The 15,241-nt window shown below is 38.9% G+C and overlaps 1 protein-coding gene across 2 annotated transcripts in view; it reads left to right on the top strand.

Annotated features, from left to right (window-relative positions):
- The first annotated feature begins 476 nt into the window (after positions 1-476).
- The window catches only part of slc7a11 (solute carrier family 7 member 11), a 62,439-nt gene continuing 47,674 nt past the window's right edge, over positions 477-15,241 (top strand). For both annotated transcript variants that reach the window (XM_036130107.1, XM_036130106.1), the window contains exons 1-2: positions 477-1,013; positions 3,129-3,255. In XM_036130107.1, coding sequence (XP_035986000.1) covers positions 734-1,013; positions 3,129-3,255 — 407 coding nt within the window. In that variant the 5' untranslated portion in view covers positions 477-733. The remainder of the gene's footprint in view (positions 1,014-3,128; positions 3,256-15,241) is intronic.

The raw sequence follows: 15,241 nt of genomic DNA, 5'->3' as shown, positions 1-15,241 counted from the left end.
TCTATTTTCTTCTCTGCACCCACACAAATATTTTTAAATAGACAGAGACGATGACATTGCCCTCTGAAAAGATGGAAGGTGAAAAGATTTTGACATGAAGACCTTTTTTGGACTCTAAGTGTGGAATAAAGGTGTTTAGGGTTGGTCAAATGGGCTAACCAAGTCTGACTTCAATGTCTTGACAGTTCCTACGATTATATTCAAGGACATTACTACTGAAATCCAGGAATACGCCAGTTCCTTTGGAAAGTTATACAAATTGGAGCTGAAGTCTGATATTGAGTAGAAAGCCAATGTACTGAATCATATGGGGAATATAGGAAAACTGAGGAATCTGATAACGACTCTCTTAACAAGTTGTACTCTCATGATTACCTTTCACCAAACTAGTGTAACACCTCCCCCCTGTGAGCCACAGCTGGTTTTAGAGAGGAGGCATGACTGAAGGGGGAGGGAATACAAGCAATAAAAGCATGGGACAAGACAAAGAGTTAGACAAGACACGGAAACAGATGAACAGAGACAAAACAGTTAGTTGATGTCAGAGAGTGGATATACTTAGTAGTGTGGAGTAACAGATTTGAGGAAGGGGCGTGAAGAGTATTTAAAAAAGTGAACTTTAGTTTTTTTCCTGGACTGTAGCTGTACCCTCAAGCTCCACCAGAGATCCAGATCCAGAGATACAGATCCAAAAGGGTACAGCCAGTTTTTGTGTCAGGCAGTGTTTAAGAAGATGAACAGATCTATTTCCGCAAACAATGATGCTAAACTGCTTTCAGATGGACAAAAGTTTTCCCAAAATGGAAAAAATCCTGCAGGGAAACTCCACAAAGGGGGTGAAAAGAAGGTAGAACTGGGCAAGAAGGTGACCCTGCTCCGAGGAATCTCCATCATTGTTGGGACCATTATTGGAGCTGGAATCTTCATCTCACCAAAGGGAATCCTGAAACACTCTGGCAGCGTAGGAATGTCCCTGGTTGTTTGGATTGCCTGTGGTGTTCTGTCACTTTTTGGTGAGTTACATTGCTGATTCCTGGGTAGGTTGTTTTGAACAGGAATGGATTAAATGTATTCATCATTCTTAGTGTGTGATACAACACGGTGGGGAATAAAGGCAGAACACATGCTACTAGACATTAGGTCTAAAGACAGAATGCCTAAAGTAGTATTAAAAACACTTCAAAATAATATATTCTTTCTTTATTGATTATACACATTAGCTATGTTTACAAGCACAAAATTTCACAAACTGATTAAAATGTATTCAGATTAAATAATCGGATTGCACCATTTATATGGGCACACAATCAATTAATCCGATTATAATGTGCCTCTCATTTGGTTCACAATTTCATTCCGATTGAGCTTATTCCGCTATGCTGTTGGCGTTTTTCTTGTGTATTTTTCTCCCAAAACTATGTAAGGAAATTACACAACCTTTCTGTACAAGCCTGAGGCTTGTACACACATCAGTTCTCATTGGTTTCAAGTCTCAAAACCTGATTTCACAAGATTGTGATGTTGGTTGTGGTGTCTCCAGTGTCTTTCTGACTTGCACTGGCTTGATTTTCAAAAGCTTGAAGTATTGCAAAAGGAATTTTAATCCCAGTAATAAACCCAGCTCATTGACAAGCTGAGCTGTTTTCCAATCCAAAGGTAACAAACAGCCTTGATAAAAACCTATTGCTGCATGGTGACATGTTTATTCTTTGACCTAAATCAATGTCTGTTGAAGTCTTATTTGTATTACCTGTCCTCATTTTGACAAGCAACAAAAGAAAGTGGCAAGGGACTGTGCCAGAAAATGACTCATAAATGCACTGGAAAGGTTTTACATAGAATATGAGCAGCAATTGTACATTACCCATTCATTAGCCAAATCTGTGTTTCTGTTTCCTTTGAGTAGAAAAATTGATCTTATACTTCTTTAACAGTATGTTATGCTTCCAATCAATATTTTCACACTTAACGTTATCATGTAGATGATAAAAGATGCTTTGTACTGAAAGGCGTCTCAGTACAAATGTCTGTTCTTAACTAAATCTGTGATTAAAGCATTTGTTCCTCATGTAAAAGGTCATGAGGCAGTAAGCCACCCTTTGGACTGAAATGTCCACAGAACTACTCTAGGTTATTAGCTATCAGGTATCTGTTGCCACCAAAAATAAAAAACAAAAATCAACCAAATTCTAAAATCAGATAAAGATAACCTGGTGCAATACAACAACAAAAACATATTTTTAATCAATGATTTTATTTATGTAGGGAAATAGCTATCCAAACTCACATAGCCCTCTTTATTGTTAAATTGTAAATTAAAGGTTTAGTGTATTGGTTACCCCACATGCAAATTATTGTGACATGCTCACGTAAGGGCAGTGTGCATACTTACTCTGTTATTCTTTGTGTGATTTTAAAATGAGTTTAATCTGAAACATGTAAAGAATAAATCTGGAAAGGGGGTATAACGTTTTTTTCACAGATCTATGTGGGAGAAAAAAAAACTATCCTGTCCTGGGTCAAATGTGAAAGCTGCTAGGACTCTTTTTAGCTAACTCTAAATTGGAGAAACAGTTTCCTTCAAACCAAACCATAGCCAGCATGTGTTGCTTTAACTACAGGTTTGCACTATGGATTAAATATATGTCCTACCCAACAGTGGAAACATTAACACCATGGCAGTTTATCCTAGGGTTTGACTCAATGCATCATTAATAAGCAATTGACAGCTTAAAGCATAAAGTCACTGCAGGCTCCTAATTCTAGTGCCGCAGCGCTAAAACAGATCTCTGCACAGTGCTGCTCTGTAGCATATCTGTATTATATTGTCTTGTTGAATCCCTGAAGCTTTTCCTTTTCAAACTGTAATGAAAACTCCCAGCACATTATCCTTGGATACTCTACTCTAGCCCCTTCTTTATTTGCTTGATTCCTGTTTCTCCAAGCTATAATCAAGATTCAGTCCTGTAGAAATCCCTTTCTAAAGCTCCCTGTTGTGGGAAGCCTCCCACAATGACCTCCTGTTGAGATTACGGGGCCTACAGAGTAAATTTCTTTAAATGTGACAGTTTCTGTATTTGTCTTCTTGATATACAAGCAGAACTAATGTGTTACCTTTGTCACTGCAGGAGCTCTGTCCTATGCTGAGCTGGGGACTTGTATTAAGAAGTCTGGAGGACATTACACATATATAATGGAAGCATTTGGACCTCAGGTGGCTTTTATCAGACTTTGGGCCGATCTCATTGCAATAAGGTGATGTAACGTCTTTTCAGCCTAATCTTTAAATCAAACAGGCACTGATCAATGCTTTTACACTCATTCGTAGCAGTCGTGAACCCATCGTTTGAAGTTAGTTCTGACAAACGGTGCACTGCACTCCTTGTATGCTCATACTCAGTTTGAGAATATCTGGGTCAATCAAAGAGGGGCTACTGTGGGAAGAGGGGACATCTTGCAGTTGTGGAAGGTTTAGGTTGGATTCCATCCACCATCTGCAAGTATCAGTGTGCCTGAGGTTTGGTGTGTCAGTATGAATAGAAAATGCGAAATAAGGGTCACTCTATTTACCATTAAATAGATGGGCTGAAGGGCCAATTAGAGATGAAACACACCGAACAACAATCAGCTGAAATCTGAGTACATTTCCACGTCTCAGGCTAAATTTTCTGCCTTTCATGAGCCATGGCATTTTTACATTTACATTTATAAAGTTGTTTTATTAAATTTGTTCCACATGCATATTTTCATTTGTTGTTAAATGATGTCAAATGTTTTCATTCCTGGTTCATCTTTTGGTTTCTCTCTGGTCCTTGAAACTGCACATATCTTGAGGTTTTAGCTAAATAACAGCAAAAAAAAGAATCACAGAAGTCACACAAAAGTATTCGTTCCCCAGAAATTTTACATTCACATTTTCCACTAAAATTAAAACCTTCTATGGATTTTAGTGGAAAGCTGTGGTAGACCAGCAAAAAGTAGGGCGCATCTATAAAGGAAACAGATCCATCCATCCATCTATGCCTTTTCATTACTCCCCAGAAATGTTGCCAGTTTATCTCAGGAACCGCAAAAGATGAGCAAACGTGCACACTCTAAAGGGCAATTTAGAGAGGCCAATTATCTCAACATGGATGTAGATCCTTGGAGGATACCTACAAGGGAATGCTCTGCCTCAAAGCCATGAGATAAATATGAACAATGAATGGATGACACACAATTATAGCTCTGTGTGTTATTCTGTTGAACTAAGCCCTTTTCTAGGACCGCCCTGGGGAGGAGGTGCCTCCTGGATGCTACAAAGTTTTCCTCCTGATTGAAATTGGTCTCTTTCCCCACTCTCCGCCACAAACGGTACGAACATTGGAGAGCCGCTCACTGTCCGGTTTACAGGCCAAAACAGACAAAAATTTCTTCAAATTGGAACCAGACCTAGTGAAGTCTGCTTTCTGCAAAATCAGCAACTCAAGCAGATACCCACCACAAAAACAAGCTGTGATATTTGAGTATTGCACAATAGAGAATGTAACCACCCACCATAAGAGGCATCTTCAAGCCAACAGAGTTGTTCTCAAGCGCTTACCCCTGGTGACTGAGGGTAGGCTTCAGGTCCAACACAAGGACAGTGCAGAACACAGCTACACCGGAGATCCAGCAGGCTTTCCTCCAAGCACCTGGATCCAAGACGACCACCTTTACCCAGCCTTCATCTGCTGGAGCCAGACCAGGCCTCCCAGTCTGGCTCCAGCTAACATCACCCTAAACTCTTCAGCCAAACCACTGAATGTCACCAATCACAGTAGAGGCATTGTGTTTGGCAGAGAGAAAACAGGGAAACTCTAAGTGCCTGCAACACATTTCCTAAATCTTTTACTGAAACAAACTGAAAGATCTGAGGGGCAGCCTGTAGCCACCCTATCAAGTTCAGTACCAGTTCTCTCCTACTAAAATGTTCCAAATCTGCCACATAAACATCAACATTTTAGAAGAAATCATACACCATCTAAATTCCTCCTGCTGCGTCATTTTTTCACCCACAGCTTTCTTTAACACCTTAACTGGCAACGGGTCACCGGTGACCCATTGGAACGTATTTTTGACTTCAAAGCCGTATAGTTCCTACCATAGACTTCTACTTTAAGAACTTTTTTTCCAAGATGGTCAACTATTTACCTGACTCCGCCAGATAGATTTGCTCCGCATATCCATCTGGAAACCTTCCGTTGAAGTAATTTTGGGAAGGGGCGAAAATACTGGTTAGCTGATTGGCCTATGTTGGTGATAGACGGGCCAAATAAACCAATCAGATTCGTCGTCACTGGTAACAGAGCGACGACGAAAACACAACCACAAGCCAAGCTACTCTTGCTGCTGCAGGTAAAGGCTCGTTAGCTCAGCAAAGAAATACTCTGTAATTCCGATAAAACTTGCTCGATAGCCACGCTAACGCTAGTTTCATCGGCTGAAGCCGCCATGTTGTTTAGACTGAACTGTCGCGCTTCCCGTTGCTTTGTTATACAACCCTCAACCCGCCTCAAAGCCAACGCTGATTGGACGTTCGTTTGGTGAACGGCTCCAAATTTTCTTTAACGGAGAGTAGCCAGACTGATCTGCGAGTGAAACCTTGAAAGCTCGCGAGATCAGGATGGTCTCACGAGGCTAGTCAACTATGCCCTCCTCCTTTGATTGACACCTCTTTTCACCAACTGTGTTGATCCACAGTTTCTCGAGAGATAATGTTATCCACCATAGCTTATTTCTTAAAACCCTTCCTCTGCCAGTTTTGACGTATGTTGCTCAGACCAGTCAGTTTAGACACTCATTGCGACTTGTGGAGATTGTAGCCAGTGAAATGACCGCCATGTGGATGCATCACTTGTGGGGTAGGACATTTAAAACTCCATAGCAACAGCATGCATAAAGCTCACTCGGTGCATACTTGTGCATAAAAGACTGTTTTTGGTGTTAGCCGTACATTTTCACCAAGAAATTTGTGTAAAGCTTCTGAGAAGACGAGAATGTTTTTCTCTGATTACGTGTCAGAAAAGTTTTGGAGAGCACCTAGACATACCTAGAGAAAAAAGCTCTAGAATAGTTTTTATTATATTGCATTCAAATTAGAACCGGTCACACAAAGGTCTTGTCTCTTTTGGCTCCTTTGTTTTTCAGCTAGAATCTCCTTGCATCAGCCTCCAGCTGGATGTCGAAGAAAGAAACAGGAAAAAGACGGCAAACAAATGAACAATTTGTGTGTGTTAGGGTTAGAGCGAATACATTTTTGTATTCGCGAATGTCATAGTGTCTGATTTGACTAAGATAATAAACACATCCATTCCATCAGGTGTATCCCCCAAGGAAAAAAAATCTCCTTGGAGAAATGCTCCAGCAGTTACAGGTGAAAAAAGGGAATGTCGGAAAGCTGAACGCAGGTGGAGAAAGAACAGACTCCTGGTTCACTATGACATCTATAAAGAGAGACTTTACAGATATAACTTACAACTGAAAAATGCAAGAGAATCTTTCTTCTCTGAGATCATTAAGAAAAACATTAATAATGCTCGTGTCTTATTTGCCACAGTCGACAGGTTAACAAATCCTCCTGTGTCCGTGGCTTCTGAACTCCACTCCACCAGGGCCTGCAATGAATTTGCTTACTTCTTTACTGAGAAAATCCTAAAAATTAGAGGATCAGTTTGTACATCCACACCAACTCTAGAACCAAAGCCGTATTCAGCAGGAACTACTTCTGACAAAATGTCCCAATTCAGCCAAATAAACTCCAAAAGCTTAGAGCAGATCATTCAGCAGCTAAGTTCCTCCTCATGCTGTCTTGATGTTCTACCCACAGCTTTCCTTAAAGTTTTACCTGTCATAGCGTCTGAGTTGACTCAGATAATAAACACGTCCCTTCTGTCAGGTGTTTCCCCCCAGTCCTTAAAGGCATACTATGCAACATTTTTCAGTTAATTAATGTGTTCCATACCGTTTTGGATGATTAAATGAGTCATTTCAGGTCGAACAAAGGTTTTCTCGGCTGTCCTGGGGGTCTGTGGGGGAAATACCGTACTTGCAACTGCAAGAGCTCTCGGCCCGCACACACAGAAGTCTCGCTTTACGGCGAGAACTCCATGTGTTTTTGCCCTGCCATTCACTATATGCACGCGCAAAAGCAACAACAAAGAACCGCGTGTTAACGTCAAATTAACATGCAATCATATCGAGTTTTATTATTATTATTATTATTATTATTATTTATTTTATTTTTTTATGTTGGCGAGACGCTACCGCTGCGGCTTTGCGAGGCGGTGGCGGTAGCGTCTCGCCAACATAAAAAAAAAAAAAAAAATAATAATAATAATAATAATAATAAAACTGGCGAGGCGGCGGCGACGGCCGTGGCCGCAGCTTGGCGAGGCGGCCGCCGCCTCGCCAAGATAGCGCTGCGGGAAGCTTGATGTTCATACCTTCACTGTGTTAGTCATTGTTTGTACTGCCGTTTTTTTCCACTTTTCGTTGCGTTCGCCTGTCTGCTAAGCTCAAAACAACCGCGCCTGGCTTGACTGAGAACCCAGAACAGCTCAGCATCTTTATGACAGTGCACTTTTACTTTCGCCCTCTGGGGGGAGCCTCGCTGGAAAATCAACCCCAGTTGCATAGTATACCTTTAAAAACAGCAATTATCAAACCACTGCTGAAAAAGAACAATTTAGACAAACTACTACTCCAGAACTACAGGCCCATCTCAAACCTCCCCTCTATCAGTAAGATTATTGAAAAAGTTGTATTTCAACAATTAAACACCTTCTTAACTACGACCAGCCGCTTTGATGTTTTCCAGTCAGGTTTCCTCACCACAGTACAGAGACCGCCCTTATCAAGGTGTTTAATGACATCCATATAAATACAGACTGTGGAAGAACCACCGTGCTGGTTCTATTGGACCTCAGTGCAGCATTTGATACTGTTGATCACTCCATCCTGTTAGAACGCCTGGAGAACTGGGTCGGCCTTTCTGGTACAGCTCTCCACTGGTTTAAATCCTACTTAAAGGACAGGGACTTTTTTGTATCAGTAGGTAACTTTACATCAGAGATGACAAAAATCACATGTGGGGTTCCCCAAGGGTCCATCCTGGGTCCCCTCCTGTTCAATATCTACATGTTCCCTCTAGCTCAGATAATAAAAAACAACAACATCAGCTACCGTAACTATGCAGACGACACACAGCTCTACATCACCATGTCACCAGGTGACTATGAACTCATTAAAGCTGTGAGTATATCTATCGAAGAAATCAATACGTGGATGTGCCAAAATGTTCTTCAGTTGAATAAAAACAAAACTAAACAAACAATTTTTGGACCAATAGAGGAGCGATCAGAAGTAAGCACACAGCTTCAGTTGCTTCAGCTACTGTAGTACCACTAGTCAGGCCTGAAATCTGGGTGTAGTGATGGACTCAGACCTGAACCTTCAAAAGCATCTAAAGACAGTTACAAGGTCAGCTTTCTATCACCTGAAGAATATTTCCAGGATTAAAGGACTAATGACTCAAAAGGATCTGGAAAAACTAATCCATGCGTTTATATTTAGTAGAATTGATTACTGCAACGGTGTTTTCACAGGTCTACCTAAAAAGTGGATCAGACAGCTGTAGCTGATCCAGAACGCTGCTGCCCGTGTCCTCACTAAGACTAAGAAAGTAGAGCACATAACCCCAGTTCTAAAGTCCTTACACTGGCTCCCTGTATCTAAGAGAATAGACTTAAAAATACTTTCATTAGTCCATACTTCACTGAATGGCTTAGCACAAAAATTCCCAGAACCAAACAAGGAGAAGCAGCATTTAGTTCTTATTCTCCACTTATCTAGAACAAACTCCCAGAAGACCATAAAAGTGCTGAAAGCCTAAATTCCTTTAAATCAAGGTTAAAAACCTATTTGTTTAGAGTTGCCTTTGAATGTAAATTTTCTGCCTAACCAGTTTTAACTGATTTGCCATAAAATAAAATTTGTGGTCCAATTTATCTTGACCTGCTGCTATTATTCCACTGCAGTGTGATTTCCTTTCTAATGTTCTGTTCATTACAGCACTTTGAATTGTCTTGTTACTGAAATGGGCTATACAAATAAACTTGAATTGTTTAGTTCTGAATTAGTAAAGCTAATTTGGGATGCTTTAAGATGAACTTTAGTTCTCAAAATCAAACATCTACACTGAACTTTTAAATCACTGAATATTTATTTTGCGATGGTTTCCAAGCATTTTTAATTTGTCCTCTTGTTTTTGTGAGTGTACATAGTTCATTTGTTTCTTTAATCTAAATTTTGCTTTGTAGTTTTAATTCAGTTTTGCAAGCTTAGTAAATAAGAGTGGTTCATTGAAATATCTTTGACTTTAAATTAATTATTTATGTTAATAAATTCTTATCTGAAGGAATGTCACTCATTTATTCTATCTGTGTGCTGAGTTTGCTGTTTGAGAATGCCAGAGCTTAAACTCCTCTTTCAGCTTTTGTCCTAATGTCACCGACAAATTGGGCGGGTATTCACAGGACAATACCTGACAAACCAAGGGTTATTTAATTAAATGTTAAACAACATGTATTGGTGATTAACTGCATAACAGTTCCATGCTTATCAAAAGTTGTTACCAGTAAAAGATTCTGAGGTAATACTCTGTCAAACAATTGCAGCTTCAGATCTTGCCTTTGAGCTGTGTTAGCTTTTCTCCACACATAGTATTTTACATTTTAGTCCTAATCTTTATTTTGGGTCTCATTTGTTCAGAGCATCTTCTTCCACAAGTCGTTTACTCTACATGCATCATCTTGTTATTCTTTCAGCGCTGGATTTGTGGAGTGCATGACTGACAGTTATCTGATCAACAAATTATCCCACCTGAGCTATGGCTCTCTGCAGCCCCTCCACACTTACCATAGAGCTCATTAATGTTCTTCTAACTTAACTGGACTGCTATGACTTGATAGGTTCAAATTAAGTCTGACCCTGCGTGAAACTTCTCCACAACTTCCCCCCTGGCCTGTTAGCTGTGTTCTTTGGTCTTCATGATGCTGTTTTTTCCCAGATGTTCTCTAACCAACATTTGAGTCTTTCACAGAACAGCTGCACTTATACTAAAGATAAATAGCATAAAGGGTAAACTGTATTTTATGTGCACCACCCTTTACAGGTTTTTATTTGTAAGAAATTTCTAAAAAAAAATATATAGTTTTCCTTCTACTTCACATTTGTGCTCCACTTTGTTTTGGTCTATAGCATAAATTCCCCGTAATCTACACTGCCGTTTGGGGTTGTAATATTCCAGGGGTTTAAAACGTTTGCAAGGGATTATATAGAATCTTGGGGGCGGAAAATCAACAGTCCTTTAAACAATGGCTATAGAGCTAAAATGCTAGGTTTCCATTCTAACTCTTTTAACTCTAAATTTTCAAATAAACTTTTTTATTTAGGGAGAACATTAAATTTCACCCCATTTTCTCTAAATTGGTATTGACCAATAACAAAAAACTCAGCTATCAAAATGACAAAAAAAACAATCAATAAAGACACAAAACGTATATAAATTACATGAACAAAAAGCATAGGAACAGTGAGATTAGTCACCAATTCAACTTGTTAGTGATTTATACCTTTGTATTTCAGTGTGTTCTGTGCTTTTTCAATGGCCACATTTTAAGGCTGCAATTCAGTTCGGTTTATTTATCTAAGACCAATAAACAATAAATATTGTCTCAAGGCACCTGAACAAAGTACATTCAACCAAGACATATATACAGATTCCAAGTCAAGAACATACATATCAAGTGATCCTAGTTATCAAACAGTGCAGTTAAGTTCACTTTATTATTCAAATTGGTTACAAAGTTTTGTATCTAGGGAAAAGCAGCAGATTGAATTGAGTCATTGACTTTCAGCCGTCACTCCTCATGGATTGGCATGAAGTGACAATCTCTTCCGTTGTGTTGTTGACTTTGTCGCAGTTCCTAATACTTTCTGCTGTGTTGTTGGAAGTCTTTTTGCAACAGAGCAGTGCTGACAATGTGCTTGGTAAAGAAAGCCTCTCCTTAAAAAATAATAATAAAAAAAAATGCAACAACCAATTTTGAGAAAATGTAAAAACTTTGTAACCATCAGCAGTGATGTCAATACTAATTGAGCCAGTTGGGAGCTCTTATGATTCTAAAGTCTAACAGCAGTAGTGAAGAAGGATCTGTGATAACGCTCTTTTCTGCACTTAGAATTTAGCCTCTCCTGTTGTGTGGTTCAATTTTTAGAAATGTAACCCGTCAAATATATAACAGTATTATATATTTTATGTAACATATCAAAGTGCTAAACTTTAACGATTCATTTCATAATATGACAATATATATATATTCCAGACAAGACCATTATATAAACTGATCAACATTCTGGTTGGATTTTATTTGACAAACTGATTTAAATCAAACCAAGCAGCAAGTGCACGAGAGCTAACTAACATGCTTCTACTTTTCTCATCCTCAAGTCAAAGTTTGTCTGGTCATGGTTAATATTACAAAATACAATATATATATAGTTCACAAACCTGCATGTCACCCCTTCTCCGTTATGTAACTCTTTAACTCAGATTTTTTCATCACCATCATTCCTGTCACAAAAGGATACTTCAGCAATTACCTTATAGCATGGGTCTTCAATGTTTTCCAGGCCAAGGACCCCCAAATTATATATATTGTATAAAATTGTGTTATATCAAACTGGTCCTATAGTGCCATGTGTAAATGTACCTTGTTATTGTGCATTCAATACTAAGATACTCAAATAATACACAGGTTCATATATTCATGTTTTTATTTTAAACATGTGCGAGGCACAGTGAGTAGGGTGGCCATGCCACTGCCATTTATAAACATAACATAACACAATAAACTGATACCTGCCAAGATCAACAATGTCTGTCAATTGCATGTAATCATGCATAAAAGCTATTTAAATGGACATTTTTAAAACATAAATGTGAAAAGAAAAATAAGTGATGCTTGTTAGTGCCACTGGCATGTATAAACATACCTGTTATATTGCATACAATACTGAACTACTAACATAACTGACAGATTCATGGTTTAATTTTAATTAATTAATTAAATTTTTTTTTAATTCAACCAAAACTTTCGCGACCCCCATGCAGTACCTCCGCGGACCCCCTAGGGGACGGTACTGATATGCCAAATATTTATTAATTTCACCTAGTAATCCATAGCTAATAGGCTATATCACCGTCCTTCTGGGGCTCTTTTTCCCAGGGAAGAAATATTGCTGTCTGTTGGCAGAAATTCCCTGTTAAATTAGAGCAAGTAAATTCAGATTACATGTAAACACACACTGTTAAGATTGACATTGATAATGCATTTTTTAAATATATTTTGATAATATTTTCCCCTTCCACATAAAGTAGGGGAAGTGCCTTAGCGCCCCCAATGGGTCAGTAGCTCAGCCGTGTTCCCCCTCCAGGACGGTGTCACAGTTAAACACACCACACCAGATGTTGCTATTGTGAAGAAAAAATAAAAAAACATAGAGAAATTATAAAATTTAAAATTTACTTGCCAGAATCAAATAATTAACAATTAGAGAGTAGTAGCAGAGTGAGGACTGTGAACACAATCTTTATGGGGATGACTCATCAGATCCCATCTGATGCATGTAAGTTCAAGTTTCAAGTTAATTGTTAGCTCAAGGTTTGACCATATGACATCACAAATATTCTATCCATGACAGCAGGAGGCAGTCAGCAATAGAAAAAGGAGCCAACCAGCATAAAAAATATATAATTCTATTGTGAATCCTAAATCCTGAATACCTAGTAAGATTGTAAAACTTTCTTTTCTTCAATTTGCGGTCTCTCAATGTTAACCTCTCATATAGCTTTAAGGCCTATTCACGACATTACCCAGTAGAAACTAAATCCCTGTAAAGTGACAAGCTCAAGAAAAGAAAAAGGCACTTTATAATTTTAGGATCTTTCCTTATTTATTTGACAAACTCAACAAAGGAGAGCTGATTTTAAAGATCAGCAGGCTGTAGTTTGTTGGGGAAGAAATCTTGGGCCACATTTATTATTTAATCCAAAGCAGTGACCATGAAATAATGCATATCTTTAACTCTGTATACTATGCAAAGAACACTGTCTCCCTGAAACATTTTGGGATACTCAGAAACAACCACAGTGGGAAAAAGCCCCATATGTGTACACTGCCAAGCCAAAGCTGTGCAAACAGTCTAGTGGTTATGCTGGCCTGACCAGTTTAGTGCTGGCCCCTGGCTAGTGGGATTGCATGAAAACCATGGGAAAAGAACAGGGACAGAGGCAGAGTGTGAAAACAAAACTGGGAAGAACAAAGGGAGATTTTCTTTGCCGCAGCGCCTCACTGGCAGCTGTGGGAAAAGAACAGGGATGTACTGCTGAGCCATAAGATCAGTGTGTGGAAGCAGGAGCTCCATAGTGAAGTTGCACATTCTACACTCAGGGAATTCAGGGGTTATGGAAACATTTTGAGAATGCACAGTCTTATACACACCTGCTGCACAAAAACCACTATAACAGAGTCAAAACAAAAAGGTGAATTCAGCAGAGATTTATGACCATTAAAACTGTCTTTCAAAATCTAGTTAAAGTGTATGATGCATACGCTGATCAGCAACATTACATCTCCAAACTAGAACATGTAATGTCTAATCAAGTTAAGCATTCAACCTGCTAATATTGTAAACGAGAAAACCTTTAAAGATGATTTACATATTACATTCTATTTTCATTTCTTTTCACAATGTGCAGATCACAGTGCACCTAATGCGTGAAGTCCGGTACGAACTATGTTTCTGAATGTTTACAGGTCTCCTAAGTCCACGTCAACTTTTTTAATGATTTTAGTGACCTGCTGTCTGTGATATGTGTTGATTATGACTGTTTAATTATTGTGGGAGACTTCAACTTTCACGATGACAACCCTGAAGACAGAAGTGTAAAAGAACTGTGTGACACACTTAGAAACTTTGGTTTAACTCAACATGTTAAACAGCCAACACACAAACAGGGACATATTTTAGACTTGATCATCACTAAAGGTCTAAACATTTCACAGGTCAATGTTACTGATGTTGCCCTATCTGATCACTTTTCTGTTACCTTTGAAAGCATCATTTCCAGTGACTCATTTAGCCGAAGGGACATCGTAAGAAAACGCACCTTTAAGGACAATGCCACTGAAACTTTTATTCAAGCTTACTCTGCTACTTCAACCTTAGGCTGCAACTCAGTAGATGAGCTAGTAGATAACTTTCATTCTAAAGTCTCAGACATCATTGACTGCATTGCTCCAGTTAAAGTGAAGGTTTTTTACAGGAAGAAAAAATCTCCTTGGAGAAATGCTCCAGCAGTTAGAGGTGAAAAAAGGTAAGTGTCGAAAAGCTGAACGCAGGTGGAGAAAGAATAGACTCCAGGTTCACTATGACATCTATAAAGAGAGACTTACAGATATAACTTACAACTGAAAAATGCAAGAGAATCTTTCTTCTCATGAGATCATTAAGAAAAACATTAATAACGCTCGTGTCTTATTTGCCACAGTCGACAGATTAACAAATCCTCCTGTGTCCGTGGCTTCAGAACTCCACTCCACCAGGGCCTGCAACGAATTTGCTAACTTCTTTACTGAGAAAATCCTAAAAATTAGAGGATTAGTTTGTACTACCATATCAACACCAGAACCAAAGCCGTACTCAGCTGGAACTACTTCTGACAAAATGTCCCAATTCAGCCAAATAAACTCCAGAAGCTTAGAGCAGATAATTCAGCAGCTAAGTTCCTCCTCCTGCTGTCTTGATGTTCTACCCACAGCTTTCTTTAAAAAAGTTTTACCTGTCATAGCGTCTGAGTTGACCCAGATAATAAACACGTCCCTTCTGTCAGGTGTTTTCCCCCAGTCCCTAAAAACAGCAATTATCAAACCACTGCTGAAAAAGAACAATTTAGACAAACTACTACTCCATAACTACAGGCCCATCTCAAACCTCCCCTTTATCAGTAAGATTATTGAAAAAGCTGTGTTTCAACAATTAAACACCTTCTTAACTAACGACCAGCCTGCTTTGACGTTTTCCAGTCAGGTTTCTGCTCACCATAGTACAGAGACCGCCCTTATCAAGGTTTTTAATGACATCCATATAAATACAGACT

Source organism: Fundulus heteroclitus, unplaced genomic scaffold (assembly GCF_011125445.2).
Source record: "Fundulus heteroclitus isolate FHET01 unplaced genomic scaffold, MU-UCD_Fhet_4.1 scaffold_28, whole genome shotgun sequence".
NCBI classification, from domain to species: Eukaryota; Metazoa; Chordata; class Actinopteri; order Cyprinodontiformes; family Fundulidae; genus Fundulus; species Fundulus heteroclitus.
Note: the sequence above shows the minus strand (reverse complement) of the source record. Positions and strands in the feature narration are given on the sequence as shown.